The sequence below is a fragment of the Embiotoca jacksoni genome, unplaced genomic scaffold, assembly GCF_022577435.1.
Source record: "Embiotoca jacksoni isolate LCO1_2020_lvr unplaced genomic scaffold, fEmbJac1.0.p SCAF_5, whole genome shotgun sequence".
Taxonomy (NCBI): Eukaryota; Metazoa; Chordata; class Actinopteri; family Embiotocidae; genus Embiotoca; species Embiotoca jacksoni.
In genome coordinates, this window is record NW_027185403.1 from 11696797 (window position 1) to 11713418 (window position 16622).

Sequence of the window (16622 nt, forward strand, 5' to 3'; positions counted from 1 at the left end):
GGGTTGAGAAATAGTTGAGCTATTACCATGCCTATCCATCAGATGATGTGGGGAACACATGTGAGGCAGCAGGATGGTCTGTTTATTACAGCCCTGCTAGAATCAACAGACCCATGTAGGCTTGGAGGTCTACCTGGTCCAATGCTCTCCACGTGTACCCAAACACACGCCTCCCCTCCAGGTTTGTCATGTCCAGTATAATACCCTCAATGGACTCTGGTAAAAAAAAAAAAGAGTTGGAAGCTGGACTTGATGTCATCCACACGAGATGTTGCATATCCTGTTGGCCCTGGTGTCATCCTTATTATGTTTTTAACTCTCGCTCCGCCTCCTCTGTCCCGGGAGGATGAATACCAGAGCAAGTTGCCACCCTCATATGTCACCTCAGGCGCCTGTTCCTCTGGTGCCACTTCCTCGCCATCTGTCGACTGGTCAGTCTCATAATTGTCCGGCTCGAAATCAGGATCAATGTTGTCTTCAATTTCTAAGACATCTTCCTCTATCTCCGGTTCAATCTCCTCTTCATCCGGTTCAAAAATTCGGTCCAGAGACTCTCTGACAGAAACTCGCCTCATCAGTCATTGTGACTCACTGTCACTCATTGTGTTCACAGAGTGAAATGAGAGCAAGGCACAAATAGAGGTATATGTAGGGGGGACGTGAGAAGATATGAAACGTTGTTTAGTGTGGAAAGTGTGGTTCACGCCATAGAGATTGGTTCCCGTAACAAACACCTGATTTTTACAAAGTTGACTAAACCACAAAACATTCAATGCAAGTGGTGATCAGCGATTTTATATGTTCAAATGCCTAGTGTGGAGGATAGTCATAAGGCCTTGAGGCAATCAGATGTCAAATTTAATTCAAAAAACAAAATTAAAGTTGCAAATCGGTCAGATTTTACCCGAATACGACAGGATGGTGTTAACAGGACGGGGAGGGAGGTTGGGGGGGGGGGGGGGGGGGGGGGGGGGAGGAGGAGGGGGGGGAGAAGGGGTGGGGCCGCTGCCTCTTCAGGAAACGTTGTTTAAATACACAGTGCGAGTGTAACACTGGGAGGCAGAGGCATCGCTGCGACCAGGGAACAGCACGTCGCTACCGCACAGAACCGTGTCCAGCAACGACGACAAAGCTCGAGCCATGTGTGGTGAGGTTTCTTTTCATAAAGCACTTTTTTTTTTTTTTTTTTTGAAGTCGTGGAAAAGAATTGCACGTATCGCACACGGAAATTGCCTTGACGGACAGCAGCCACAACGCCGATGTTCTCAGACGCGATGAAGCGAGAAATTAGTAAAGTTCTTGCATCGTGTGTTCGTCCTCCGATTTGCAGGAATAGTTTTGGCGGTAACGTGAATGTTACGTTTGAATTGCGATCATGTGTTAAATGTCTTGTTTTCTGATCGGTGCGGATTCCCGTAGAGCTTTTAAGCACAACTGCTACGTGTCAGTGTTTTTTTTTTTTTTTTTTTTTTTTTTACTTACGGGTGTAAACGACAGGACAGGGACGTCATACCATTTACTTTTTTTTTTTTTTTTTTTTAAGATTTCCAGGGAACGTCCCCATCTCGCGCTCATTAAAACGGGCTCGTATCCACTGGTCGCAACCACGTCCTGTGAAGTTGAGTCATTTTGTGCATCCCGCACCGTTTTGACAAACTTTCGCCTGTCCACTCTCGGGACAGCGACATGCACTGCCGAAAGGTCGAAGACCGATATCTTTAAAAGTCCCCGGCTTCACCTCGGCCCTGCAAGGAAGAGGCCGAGATTGTGGGAGTTTTACCGCATCCCGTCTACCTGACAGCTCCAACACTGCGCGCAATGTGCGTCCGTCAATGGCCAGCTGTGTGCCTGTCGGAGCAAAGCTGCCCGGAACATTCCTCTACACACACACACACACACACACACACACACACACACACACACATATACATATTTACACGCCCATACAGTCGTGTCCACGTCAGTGGACATTATACTGAGGTATACTACGGGGAATTTTTGTCTCCAGTGTGACTGTGTAAACAGATTTATGTACCTACAGCATGAAAAGTGTGTGTGGGGTGGGGGTGGTAGTGGGTCATACTGTAGCAAAAACAACAGCAACATAATTAGTTGCCTCAAACTGTATACACGCTTTAATTTTAAGTTAAGAATGCATTAGCTTAACTAACCCCTATAATTAAATTATACTGAGGCTTATTCTGACTCATGTATTCTTGTTTTTCCCCAAGTATATTTGGTGAGTAAATAAGATGAAGATCATAAGCGATAAAAGTATGCAGCTGGAAGTAAGAAACTGACTTTAGGGACCAGCTATATTCCTCTTTAATGAAACATAGTCAACATTAATGTAATCTAATGACTGTGCTCTCCACTGTTTGTTCCAATATTCTTTATTTGCAATATTTGTCCTTAATAAGTATCATATGGAGCTTAAGAAATGGAAAAAGATGGTACTGTGCTCTTTGCAGCTGCGTAAACTCTGCTTTCAGCGTTAAGCCTCTCAGAGGATTCAAGTTGTGTTTCTGTTTCTCCTTCTCTCAAAGGGATCTTTGCCTACCTGAATTACCAAGTGCCTCGCACCAGAAAGGAGATATTTGAGACGCTGGTGAAGGGACTGCAGAGACTGGAGTACAGAGGGTACGATTCAGCAGGTGAGACACTCGGCTTCAGAGAGTTGACACACACACACACACACACACACACACACACACACACACACACACACACACACACACAAAGTGCACAAAAGCTTATAGTACCCCCTGACAGCACCTGTGTGACACGGTCTTTTAAAAAAAAAAAAAAAAATCAAATCTAGCAGTATTCACAGCATGAAGATTATCAGTTTAAAAATAAAGATCTACAGTTTAATGACTTGAATTCACTCTGAAACACATCCATACATGTATACTGTATGATTCATGTTTAATAATAATTTCATTATTAGATTAGATTGCAGTATTTACTGACCTGCAGTCAATAAATACTGCAATCTCTTGTTGGATTTGAAGCTTAAGGTGATAAGCACACCTTGATCCTTGCAACTGCCTTCTATGACACTTGTCACTAAGAACATTTTAAATATAGATTAATTACTGTTTTGAATAGAATGAAGAGAAACTGGTGTAACAGGTGAAACCTACTGCCAGCCTGCTATGCAGGGTAAGATGGGTGCACCTAATGAAACCACACAGGAATAATCATCATTAAGAGACATGTTGTTTGTGGGAATATAATACCTTGGCTACTGCTAAAGGATGATTTTGGTTTATTTCAACCTGGCCAAGAGAGAATTTCTAAATCCGGCATCTGCAGTCAGACTCTTTTCAGAAAAACATTGTCTCTTTTGTCAGCACAATAGAGCAGTGAGTGCAGGAACCCCCTCAGTTTTCTTTTAGGATAACCTGTTGTCTTTCTGCCTCTACCTCCATCCTCTGAGCCACATTAATGAGAAGTACACCATGTTGAAAAGTAAACTAAATTATTCTGTAAGAGGTAATAGTGACTTGTAACTCAGAGCCTTTCACCACCTGGATATTTATAGTTCACAAAAACACACCCATACACACATTCACTGTGTGTTTGTCCATCCTATTTGAGCAGGATGAAGCTGCAGAATCACGAGGTCCTTTAATGGCTGGAAGATTCCTGCACACACAACACCACAACACGCACACGCATCATTAATAAAACCTCCGATACTGAGTAATTTGGATCAAATTAATTTTTATCTTGCTCTATATATGTGTGCTTTCATAATTAACATCTCTTTTTGATTAAGATTAAGTTGTCCTCTTATTACTAATGAAGAAAAAAACACTGAATTTATGACAGGGTTTTTACTGCTTTTTGTTTTCTATATGAAAAATAAAAGAGGACGTTTTATTTTAACTGCCGCTCACCTGTTTGCAGGTATTGCTGTGGATGGCCCGAACAAGACAGCCACTGACCTCAACAGCAACACCATCTGTTTGATCAAGAAGAAGGGGAAGGTCAAGGCTCTGGACGAGGAGCTGTACAGTGGGTTCATTTCTCATAGTTCTATTAATTCTTTTGTTTCATAAATTTTATGAAGATAGAAAAACAGTTCTAGTATTGGTTTTTTTTTTGCGATTGCTGCTTTTAGTGACCGTATTCCATGTATTAATTTTCCATTCATGTGGGTCTTATTTTTTTTATATCCATCATATTTCAAAAGCACCATGCTCCCTTCATTTGACATCTCGTGATGCATTTCTTGTGATAAAATCCTCTAAATTTGGTTCATGTTACTAAAGAAACTGGTGTTGTGTTTTGCTTGTTCAGAGAAAGACTCACTGGACCTGGACGAAGAGCTGTTCACACACTTCGGCCTCGCTCACACTCGCTGGGCGACACATGGAGAGCCGAGCGCACTCAACAGCCACCCTCATCGCTCTGACAAGGATAATGGTAATATGGGTTTATGTACTTTCACACGTGCTCACAAATGGATGCATTTAACAGCATTGTTCAACCAGCTAAATGATCCATGCAAAACAAATGGCCTCAATAAAATAAATTAGCTTCCTTTGATATATGTAAAAAATATCTCTTGCCTTGATTACATGATAGGCATATTGTGAATCATTTCACTGTCGGCATATGATAATTGCTTCTACATCTTGGCAGACTATTTAAAGAAAAGGTTAAGATGCTCTATTTGACACAACCTTACACACCTTGAATTCTAACCAAACATACGCCCATTTCTACGGTGTCCCGGGTTCATAGGTGTGTCAGTTATGTACATTGCCTTTAGACCAACGTGCATAATTGACAAGGCATGCTCATGAAAGTGTACATCACAGAAAATGAGAAAAATAGTCCTGCAAAGTAACTTCTGTTTGTATTAGAAAACGGACGGATGGTCTTCTACCACGTCATTGTCGTAACATCGTATTGGTATCCATTTAGTAGCTGACGAATGTCAAAAGAAACATTCTCTGAATAACAGCAGCCTGTTAAAGGTGCCACCCATTACACACATCATTGTTAGAATTTAAGGGTGTGGTAGGTTTTAGTTTGTTAACAACAAATAAACACCATTAGTGACCTTCAGTCCCTTTTTCTAATATTTTCCGTCTTGCTGCCTTCTCTCAGAGTTTGTCGTCATCCACAATGGTATCATCACCAACTACAAAGAGCTGAAGGAGTACCTGGTAAGTCATCGTCCATTCAGGAATACCTCTTGTACAAACCCTGTTCAATGGCATCCTTGGACTTGTTTTTCTTGTCAGATTGCTGTTTGTTTTTCAACATGCACAGTGAAATGCCATTCGGTCATTTTCTCTTGGAGAAGTCGTAACATCCCTTTAACAAGTTAATACATGCTGCAGTCAGATATTTCAGGATGACTGATAGTGTATCCTCAGTGTTTATATTAATTGTATTGTGCCTCCTCAGATCATCAAAGGATATGAGTTTGAGTCAGAGACGGACACAGAAGTGATCCCAAAACTGATCAAATATGTTTATGACAACCGAGAGAATGACAGCGTCACCTTCTCCACGCTGGTAGAGAGAGTCATTCAACAGCTGGTGAGTAACTCATCAACACATTAACACACACTAGTCCACTTTATAGCAGCAGAGGTAGGGTCCTCCTTCACTAGAAAGACTTGATTAATACTTCAGTTCTGTTTACCACCAATGTGTTTTGTTGTTGGTTTTTTGCTCCAACTAAAGACATGGAAAAATGTTATAACCAGCTTCCTGGTAACTATGACCATGTTGCTAAGTGTCACTAAGTGTGTACTTGACCGGTTATGCATACACATACACACACATATGATCATTTACTCTTTTTACACTGTTTGAAACTGTTTAAATTTCCTGTCCATTAAAACACAGCGCACCATGACAAAAACATTCTCAATGGCAACCGTCCCAACAGTATCACGAGTGATGTCATCACTCACAGAAAAATGTTTTTTTGGGTGAGATGAAGCAAGCCTCACTTTTCCATTGTGTGAGTAATGCCTCTGAGCCTCACACGCTCTCCTCAGAAGAACCGAGGAGGCAGAAGCATCCATTTTGGATTTGGAGTAATGGGAACCAGATAGTTCGAATACCCACTAACAGTCTCACAACCATGACACCCTCCCCTCCCCTCGCCTCCTGCTACATGCTCCCCTCACCTTCCCCTTCACCACACAATCACACAGCCAGCCAATTCTGCTTCTAGTAAGCACCACAGGCAGGCTTGCTGTCAGTGCTGTTGAAACACAGCTGATGTTGTACAATAGAGGTCTTATTTCTCTTAACCCACCTCCCCGTTGTAACTCACTACTTCCCACCACAAGCATCAAACCCCACAGGGCTGTGAGAAACTGTTCCTCTTAGAGGTTACTCACTTTTCTGGAATACATGACTACCTTTACCTTTAAAATCTTGAGACTTTGATTGTTTCTCCTCTGACAGCCCACTTCAACATTTATTTGTTTTTACTCTTTCATCAGGCTCATGTAAACTCTTCGTTTCCTCTGCTTCTCTCTGTGTTTAGGAGGGGGCCTTCGCTCTGGTGTTTAAAAGCCGTCATTTCCCCGGAGAGGCTGTGTCTACCAGGTTAGCATGCACACACTGACACACACCGCTCTGACATTTCACTTCACATATCGTCCACTGTCTTTTCGATGAGCCAGAGTCACGAGATGTGTCATCCCTGTTGTTACCACTATGAAGCAATACCAAATATGATTTTAGGAGACTCCTTTAGTTTATGCATTTCCCTTATCTTAGCTTATATCTTTATTAAACATGGCCTGGCTCTGGTATGTCTTCAGCTTACTCATTTACAATGTGCTGTTTTTCTATTGCTTGTGCGAACATTGGTAAGTTCCTGTCTGACTGCATGTGTCAGTATTATCTGCATCTCAAGACCAGAGGTTGAATCCAGGCTCTCCCTCTCCCTCGTGGGCCTCTGGCCCTACACCGCCTTCTCTGTGACTCATTAACAGAGAGACTAGTTTCCTGTTTCCGCTCTGGGAAATGTGCCTGGGCAGCATTAGACTCCTCATTAATTACTCCTCATCATTTTATTTCATCTTTATACGTTTTGCGGTTCAGTGAGCAGTCATGGTTCAGGAAGATGAGAGGCTGGGGGAGCATAGGTGTAAACTAATAACAGAGAGAGAAATGAGGAGGGTAGAAGGGCAGTAAAATTAGCGGAGAGTGATAAGACCTACGCAAACAGTTTGCCTGGCAGTGCCACTGTTGTCAAGGCTACTTGCTGCCTGCTGCTAAAGTCATGAGTCGTTGCCATCTTTGTTGTCAACTGTGTTTCAACAATAGTTTCTGAGGAAGTTATGTTGTCAGTATACTGTATGGTTTTGGCTAAACTCAGTGCAGTTTGTTGCATAGTCAACATTGTCTACCAAGATGGAGGGACAGGGGAATGTTTATAATTACTGATGCTCGCCACCATCCACACTTTGTCATCAAGGATCAACCTCCATGCAGGACTTTCAGCCTCTTCATCTTAGCTTCTCTGTCTCTGACCTCTGCCATTTTGTTTCTTTGCGTCACCCATTCTTTCTCTAACTCAGTCTTACTTCGATCATCCATTTGCTTCCCTTCTTCCCGTCTGTCCCTCCCTCAGCGTAAATATTACATTGGAGCGACCACATGTTTCTGTTTGCGAACCTCCCCTTTCAAGCCCCACACCCCTTAAAACAACCAGTGGTCTTGCGTCAACACGGCCCCAGAGAAATGCTAAGCAGAGAGAAAAGAGGGCTCCAGACAAGCAAAAGACGAGAAGTAAGGAGAGGCCTAGTTTCTTAAGAGCTGGTGTCATAATAACTAACTTGGTGTGAAGAGGTTTTGTTTTGATGTACTGTTTTCACTGCAGTTGCGAGATAAGTGTGTTACGGTTTCTTCTATTTTAAAGTTGGTCTCCCTTCAACCTCCTCCCTTACCTGTGACGTGGTTGCACCTTGTCTGCCTCCTCAGCCAACAGGAAAAGCCCACATCGAGTCAGTGGCCAATAAGGAAGCAGTGACTTGGCAATTTAGACAAATGGAAGATCAGCTTACCTTTCTAATGCTCCAGATCAGAAAGTTTGGAAGAGATTTGGAATAAGTGGGAGGATGTCTGCACAGGGACAGAGTCAGGATTATGTTCCAGATTATGTGAGAGAAATACTGAAAATGGGTCAGTGCAAGGATGAAGAAATGAACAGATGGATGAAAAGAGAGGAGTTCTGTTTGGTTGGAATGATACAGTGGGATAAGATGTCAGGTTACCTCAACAAAGCACCATGTGAGAGAGTTAATCTGACATTGTTGTGTGTCTAGCAAAGCTAATCCGTCTCCCACCTTCCCCACACTTTCTCTCCTTGCCCTCCTTCCGTCTCTTCCCCTCTGTCTGCTTCATTCTTGTCTCGGCAGGAGAGGAAGTCCGTTGCTCATTGGTGTGCGAAGCAAGCATGAGCTGTTGACCGAGCACATCCCCATCCAGTACAACAGTGGTGAGCTCTGTTCCTCTCTCTGTCTACCATTATCCACTTACACTGCACCCTAAATCTCTGCCTAAATGCATGCACAGACATACTGTATACACACATTTACAGCAGTATACAAAACTTAAAGCACTACACCTGAGGGAGTATTCAGAATATTACATTTAACACCCATATTCATTTATCGAAAATAATTTTCTGATTATCACCTGACAGTTTCCTGTGTCTAATCTGCACAAAGATATTCAATTGTAGTTTTATTGATCATGTAAGTTAGCAAAGAAAGGGACAATGGACTGACCACCCTGATAGTAAGTCATTAAATTTTGATTTCTGGTTTGTTTCAATGTGGAGAAAAAAACTGTGGGACTGATTTATTGTGCAATAATTATTTTTTTTAAAGTTTCTTAAAAGCCATTTTTTCAAAGTGTTGCCTGGTTTTAAAAAAATAAAAAAAATGTAATATCATAGCCAATATCTCTGTTATCACACAGGCTCTTTAAGACTGGTGTGTTTGAAATACTTATACTATGGCCAATGAAAGTTATGGCTTTAGACGGTAAGGTGGGGATTAACTTTTAACCGGATAATTTAACTGGACACTTATGGTGTAGGTGTTTTCCATATCGAATTCATACAGCAAACAAAGTTTGGAGCTGTATTTACACAGCCAGCATCAACAAACAAACAAATATATTATTAGACTCTTGGTGACAACCATGAAAATTTTACTTCAAATGTGTATTCTGTATTTTATATTTGAGTCAATCTGGAAGTCCTAATCAGGAAGAGAAGAGAAAATAGAGGAGCTAATAGAGTGTAGCCTGCGTCTGAGAGATAACATTATATAGCCTAACCTCGTCTCTGCTGCGCAGTTTTTAATATCATGTTGCACAATATATGTTTTCTGTTCTTAACATTGACAGCAAAAACTCTGGGCTGAGCCTTTGTGAACCCCTAATGATGTGGAATTCAAGTGATGAGCACATCGTGATTGATTTAGTGTCTAAAAGTGTGAGTGCGACCACTGACCCTTGATATTTGACTTTTGACCCTGTAGCTCACTTCAAGGAGGGAGTCCAGGAGAAGAACAGCCATAACCGCTCTGACTGCTCCAATGCCATCAACTCTGTGGGGGATGACGGGGCGGTGGAGTATTACTTTGCATCAGACGCGAGGTGAGGAACAGTTATCTGTGTCTTGTTGTGAATCCAACATTGGACCACATCATTGAACACTTACTTGTCAATATATTTCTATCACCGACCTCCTCCTTCTGTCATGCTACCACATCTATCAAGTATGATAAAAAACAAAAAAAGGATCAAATAAACAAACTATGTGCCATTTGTAAACATCAGACTAGTGGACATTGTCCATTATTCATCACATTTATTCAGCTTTCTCTTTGTCTCTCCACAGTGCCATCATTGAGCACACCAACAAGGTGCTGTACCTGGAGGACAGTGACATTGCAGTTGTGACTGGAGGGAAACTTTCCATCCACAGAATTAACCGTAAAGCCGGTGAAGATCCAGTCAGAGCAATTCAGACCCTACAGATGGAGCTGCAACAGATCATGAAAGGTCAGATTTTGGTTCAGAAAATCTGCATTTAATTTAGATTAGATTAGATTAGATTAGATTAGATTAGATTAGATTAGATTAGATTAGATAGGCAGTTTTGCTTCAGTGCAAGTCATAACCATAGAAGAGATCAGAGGTTATAAAGAGCACTAACAACACAGTCTCTAATATAAACTAAACATACAGCTTATACTGTGTGCTGGCAGTGCTTCTGCTCTAGTTAAGAGACTTATGCTTGCTCGCCCTCTGCTGGCAGAATAAGTGAAAAATATTACTGCTGTTTTTGTTTTTCAGCCTCTACAAGTTTTGGTCTGAGGAGTGTACTACAAAGTGAGATTAGTGGGTTAGCGAGGTATGTTGAGACTAAAGGCAGGGTTGTCAATGTCACAAAGGTGGTTCTCTTTTAAGATGGCTAGATCACCATGGTAATTTATGCTGCAAACTTAACCTGGTCCGGAGCAGGTTATTTTTGGAGATATCGGATCAAAACGTAAGAAAGTACCGTCTACTGACCAATCAAATCTCTCTGAAGAATGTCTTCACCAATTGGAGAAGATCCAGTGGAGCTCGGTATGTGGAGTGAGACAGTCCTCTGTGGAGTGAGACAGTCCTCTGCAGAGTGTTCAGAGACAGTTGCACTTGTACTTATAAGATCTGACAGTAAACCTACCTCTCGCTTTGAATTATGATTTTATATTTCTTTCTTATTTGCTCCTGTCTGTTCGACACCTCCGGGGCTGCAGGTGAAATGATAAAACTAAAACGTCCATAAACCTGATGAGAATACATCTAATAATTAATTAATGTAATTAAATATGCGCATGTAATTAATCAGATCTTCCTGTGCACATTAAGGTAAGGTGATATTATAAGCCTTTCAACTTCGGCTACACATTCACACAGTTGGCGAATTTTTTTTTTTTTTTTTTTTTTTTTTTTCCACATCCTTCCATCATTTAGCAGCTGCAGATGTGCTGCTTTCAGTGTGGATTATGTGTTTAACTTTGTTATAGTTTTTTTAAAATGATAGTTTGCTCCTTGTTTTTAAAATATGTCATTCTGCTGTCAGTACATGTGTCTGTTTGTGATTGGTCAGAAACTGCAAACACCTCTTTAATGTGAACGAGCTGAAACCAGAAAGCCTGAGTTAACAGGAAGTCGAGAACCACCTTCATAGTAGCAATTATCTGTGACGGCGAGTTTCCGCTTTGTTGAGTGAGCTCAGGCAAAGAGACCCTGAGTATGTTGAACTTGCTTCGTAGTTCACCCCTCAGATCTCCATATATGTTTGTTTTTTGTCTCATCTGTTGGGAGGACATTATTCAGCATGTCACCATTTTGCCATGAGGAGTATGAGCCAAATAATCTGTCTGATGTACATATATGCTTCTCCCTTCACAGGAAGCTTTGACGCCTTCATGCAGAAGGAGATCTTTGAGCAGCCGGAATCAGTCGTAAACACTATGAGAGGCCGGATTTGTTTTGACTCCAACACAGGTGACCTGTGATCTTTTAAGCTGTGATACCTTCAAGGTTTGATGATGTTTTGAACACCCGAGCAGGTCCCTGATAAATATTAGCATTAGTTAGCAATTTTAACTGAATCAGGTCATGCAGACAGGATCTGCAGTTTGTTTATTGACTGTCTTACCATTGCTTATAGACATCTTAATTTTGAAGAACAAAATGCACTCACATACTTAAAATATTAATGCACTAATCACTGTAGCCCCACAGTGTCAGTCACCTATATTCTCTAGCTTTATAACAGAACAGACAACACGAGTACTACATTGTACAGTATATACATGTGGAGTAATCTCAAAAACTTGTTCCAAGGAGCCTGATTTACTTTCTAAAAATTCACTATCTACTAATGGTAGAAAATACATACACGACATCTTGGCACTCCTGAGGTAAATTAGTTTAAAATGATTCCAGTATACATTAATGTTGACTGTCTTTCCTTGTATTTCCTCAGTGATTCTTGGAGGGCTGAAGGACCACTTGAAAGAAATTAAACGCTGCAGACGTCTAATAATGATTGGTTGTGGCACAAGTTTCCACGCTGCAGTGGCTGTGAGTAGAGACATTACATTTTCATATTAGCGTGTGTACGCTGGATGATGACATTTCATGTGAAACCCAGTAATCATTAGTAACAGTGAAGTTAAAAGCATGGAAGTCTCTGTTTGTATGGAGCGTGATGAAACGGTTGTTTTTATTTATCTACTCTTCAGACCAGACAGATCCTCGAGGAACTGACGGAACTGCCCGTCATGGTGGAGCTGGCAAGTGACTTCTTGGACCGAAACACGCCTGTTTTCAGAGATGATGTTTGCTTCTTTATCAGCCAGTCAGGTGACAATAACAAACATTAACCCAGGATACCGCTTGTTACTGTCTGTTAGCATACGTATTAAGACAATGACCAGAAAAACTTGCTTCACACCATCAGGTTCAGTGTGAAACCTTTTGACAGTCTAATGCCTTCTTCATTTTTAACACAGACGTGATTGTGCTGTGATTCTTACAATACGACCATATATTTTCTTTCTCTGTGCTCCCTTAGGAGAGACAGCAGACACTTTGATGGCACTGCACTACTGCAAAGATCACAGCGCTCTAACAGTTGGAATAACCAACACTGTGGGCAGCTCTATTTGCAGAGAAACTGACTGTGGAGTCCACATCAATGCTGGGCCGGAGATAGGAGTGGCCAGCACAAAGGTACGGTTTATACGGAGCATTTGTAGGTTAATAAAATCTTTTCAGAATCTGGCAACAGCTATATGCAAAATAGACATGGCTTTTAATTTTATATAAGATGACTTGTAGTATAAATATAATTTCAAATGTATTATAAAACTTCCTGCTTAACAACACAGCTGTGTTATTTGCTATGTGAGCTGTTTCCGCTCCACTGTTCAGCTTGAGAGTTATGCAAGTTTTTCCTGTGTGTGATTCAGGCTTACACCAGTCAGTTTGTGGCCCTCATCATGTTAGGGCTGATGATAAGTGAGGACAGAATCTCCCTACAGAAGAGAAGGCTGGAGATCATTAATGGCCTCAGGGTGCTACCTGGTCAGTACTTCAACAGACACAACAAATCACAAACACAAAGTCATCTGTAGTCTCAGCATAAGCACATTTTAAAATGGGGACAGACAGATGCTGAACCACATTAGCAAAATACTGCATCACCTGACTAAAACCAGTACTATTATGCTTTCACATGTTTATTCTTCTTCTACCCTCATAGAGCTGATAAAGAAGGTGTTGTCCCTGGATGAGAAGATCAAGGCCATTGCTAATGAACTGTATCAACAAAAGTCCCTTCTGGTTATGGGCCGAGGTTTCAACTATGCTACCTGTCTGGAGGGGGCGCTGGTGAGTTGAAAATGTCACTGTTTTATCTGCAATTAATTTCTCCGGGTATAACATAATTTTTGAGTTTAGTAAAAACGTTAGATGCCGTAATAGTTGTAATGCTGGCTGTACTGTATGGTATCTTAATTTTTAATGGTAATGTGATGAGCTATTCTTTTTATTCTTATACAGAAAATTAAGGAGATCACGTATATGCACTCGGAGGGCATCCTGGCCGGGGAGCTGAAGCACGGTCCTCTGGCTCTCATAGATAAAGACATGCCAGTCATCATGGTCATCATGAGAGATGCCTGCTATACTAAGTGTCAGAATGCTCTGCAACAAGTCACAGCCAGATCGGTAAGTCCTGGAAAAACACATTTTACTGAAATAGTACCTGCAGGCATTGAAGCACACACCCAAAGAAATGCACATCCACACAAATGTTACGTTCAGAATGGCAGTTGTAACAGAAATTAATGAACTGAGTGACTAATAATGTTCTTGCCCTCTCGGCTTCTCTCTCCATCAGGGTCGGCCCATCATCCTCTGTTGCGAGGACGACTTGGAGGTGACTGAGAATGCCTACCAGACCATCCAGCTGCCACAAACTGTGGACTGTCTGCAGGGCATCCTCAGTGTCATCCCCCTGCAGCTCCTGTCGTTCCACTTGGCCGTCCTGCGAGGATATGACGTAAGTAGTTAACACAACTTTTGACTCTGTGCAAATTCCAAATGCATATGAAAAACAATTTCAACTTCAGGTATTTTTGCTGTAACATTTGTTTTAAGAAATAAAGGAGTTACATGCTTTTTATCAGACTAAGTCTGAAATAGATATGTGAGACATTTTGTGTCTGTTAATCTGATTAGTGACCATACTCATTACCTTAGTAAATAAGGTATCAACATTGGACTGTGATATCTATAGAAATATATATATATATATATATTCATACTACTGCTGCACTTGCTAAAGCTGTTTATCTGTGTGTGTGTGTGTGTGTGTGTGTGTGTGTGTGTGTGTGTGTGTGTGTGTGTGTGTGTGTGTGTGTGTGTGTGTGTGTGTGTGTGTGTGTGAACTATATGTTTTACTTTCAAATGGCAGTTTTAGCACAACTTGTAGTTTGCTAAACTAAACTAAATATTTAAGGTTTGGTCTGACATAGTCTTAATCCTTTTGCATTTACCTTCAAAAACAGCTTTTTCAACAGATTGAACAAGCACAATATTTCTATGATTTACACATTTTTGGCGTGTGTAATGTCTTTTCACCTTATCACATGGGTAGGGACTGATTAGTGACTAAAGCATGGATGTGTGCAGTGAGGATTTTCTTTTCACACCACCTTAAGAACTATTTGGTCCAGCCTCTGCAGGACCATTTCTCTCTACACGTTTTCCTAGCCTGTAAATGTGTTAGTTCAGAGTACAAAGGACGTTCAATGTACCCATTTACCAAGTTGTCCGTGCACTTTATGGCACAAACTTTTAAAGATAAATCCATATAATGGCATATTTTTGCCAGTGTGCCATTTTTACACCATCCACCCTAATATGATGTCCACCGATTGGAAAAGAGTTGTACAGCACATTCACACTCATTGATCTCGTGTAATTTGACAAACCGCTCTTTCTGTTTGCAGGTTGACTTTCCCAGAAATTTGGCCAAGTCTGTGACAGTGGAATAATTACAGTTCACAAAGCCCAGGAGTGAAGAAATGAGACTTTAGGAGATCTGCAATGCAATTGTGCAATCAAACATTCAGTGTGTGTGTGTGTGTGTGTGTGTGTGTGTGTGTGTGTGTGGCAGGATGGGCGTGAGAAGGCTGTATTTGTGTGTGTGGATGATTCTGCGAGGGAGATTGAGAGAAAGTAACAGACAAAGGAACAGGTTTAGGGTATAGTTAACTTTTTGAGAAGAGAAATGTGAATTCTGACCAAATACACTGCTGTGGGATGGCCCATGCCATTGAGGCCTTCCAGAACAATCTATGAAAAAAAACATTCACACAGCCAAAGCAGCCTGCTGTGCCTTTTTCTAATCATGACTTGAGCCAAACGCAGAAAAGTGCTGACATGGAATATTAAAGTGTTTACAGTTGTGCAATAAATGGACCAAATGCGCATTGAATGTACACAATCATTAGGTGATTAATTCTCTTCCTACTTTATGAATTTCTTTATGTTCTGCTCTGTTGCATTGCAGAGCAAGTAGGAATTACAAAGATTTTTATAAAGATATCTGAAAGAGAGTTATAAAATCTCATTTTTAATATTTCATTGTAAAGTCATGCAATCACTGTGCCTGGTGGGCCAGTAACCCATAACTTTAATAATTTTGTCTTGTTGTTATTTCATTTTAAATTAAAATATATTGTCAATTCTGTTTAACAGAATTGGGGTTTCCAAAGTCAGTTCATGGTAGAACATGGACGTTTCTTCCAAACTTTCTACACTTATTATTGTCATAGCGTGGAGCCTTTTGATTATTTAAAGAGCACCCGTGCAGCAAAAACAAATCACTATTGTGATTTTGAACAATACTTTTGTTTTGTCAGACATTTGTATGGGTTTATAATAATGATAATATTCTGTATTTAACTGATTCTGTGTTTTATAGGGGCTAAAGAGATGGTTTGATTTATATCTTTAACTATGATTGTATTTTATACTGTATGTTTTATAGACATAAATAAGCTCTATCAATCAATAAATAGATAAAGCATTCTATTCAAAATGTGAAGTTGTCTTTTTCTTATTTCTACTTGTCTGTTGAATTGAAATAGTTATTTTGATGCTAAATACGTAATGGCATATTTAAATTGTAAGTGCAATTCCTTCCGTCTTTAGTTAGTCCTTTTGCCAACAATAAATATTTTTTTCTATTACAGGAGGATCAAAGCTTGAAAAGATGGTTATTTTTTTGTTTTGTTGGTGATGTGAGCATGCATGGACATTAATTCAGTCTCGCCTCATGTCTTCTAAAACATTATTGTTACGTTATGCACAAAATCAGTCCGGGTCAGTCTATGGGTGCAGTGATAAGAGGTATTGCAGATGGAAATGACAGAAAGGGAAGGAGCCAGTTCAGAAAAATATCCCAACTCCACAAAATAATAAATGTCTATTTCATGTTTCCAGTGAAACCTTACAGTGCATCCAATATAGTGGTCAGGTGTAACTAC

General features: G+C 40.7%; 1 protein-coding gene across 1 annotated transcript; it reads left to right on the top strand.

The window, feature by feature from the left end:
* The first annotated feature begins 1058 nt into the window (after positions 1-1058).
* Positions 1059-16174, top strand: gfpt2 (glutamine-fructose-6-phosphate transaminase 2). Its single transcript, XM_069171611.1, has 19 exons — positions 1059-1147; positions 2547-2654; positions 3916-4023; positions 4309-4434; positions 5125-5183; positions 5428-5562; positions 6527-6588; positions 8409-8488; positions 9540-9657; positions 9902-10065; positions 11467-11562; positions 12047-12144; positions 12306-12426; positions 12638-12795; positions 13035-13149; positions 13328-13455; positions 13627-13794; positions 13967-14128; positions 15081-16174. Exons 1-19 carry the CDS (start codon positions 1141-1143, stop codon positions 15123-15125), a joined length of 2058 nt encoding a protein of 685 aa, XP_069027712.1. The 5' UTR covers positions 1059-1140; the 3' UTR covers positions 15126-16174.
* Positions 16175-16622: the final 448 nt, after the last annotated feature.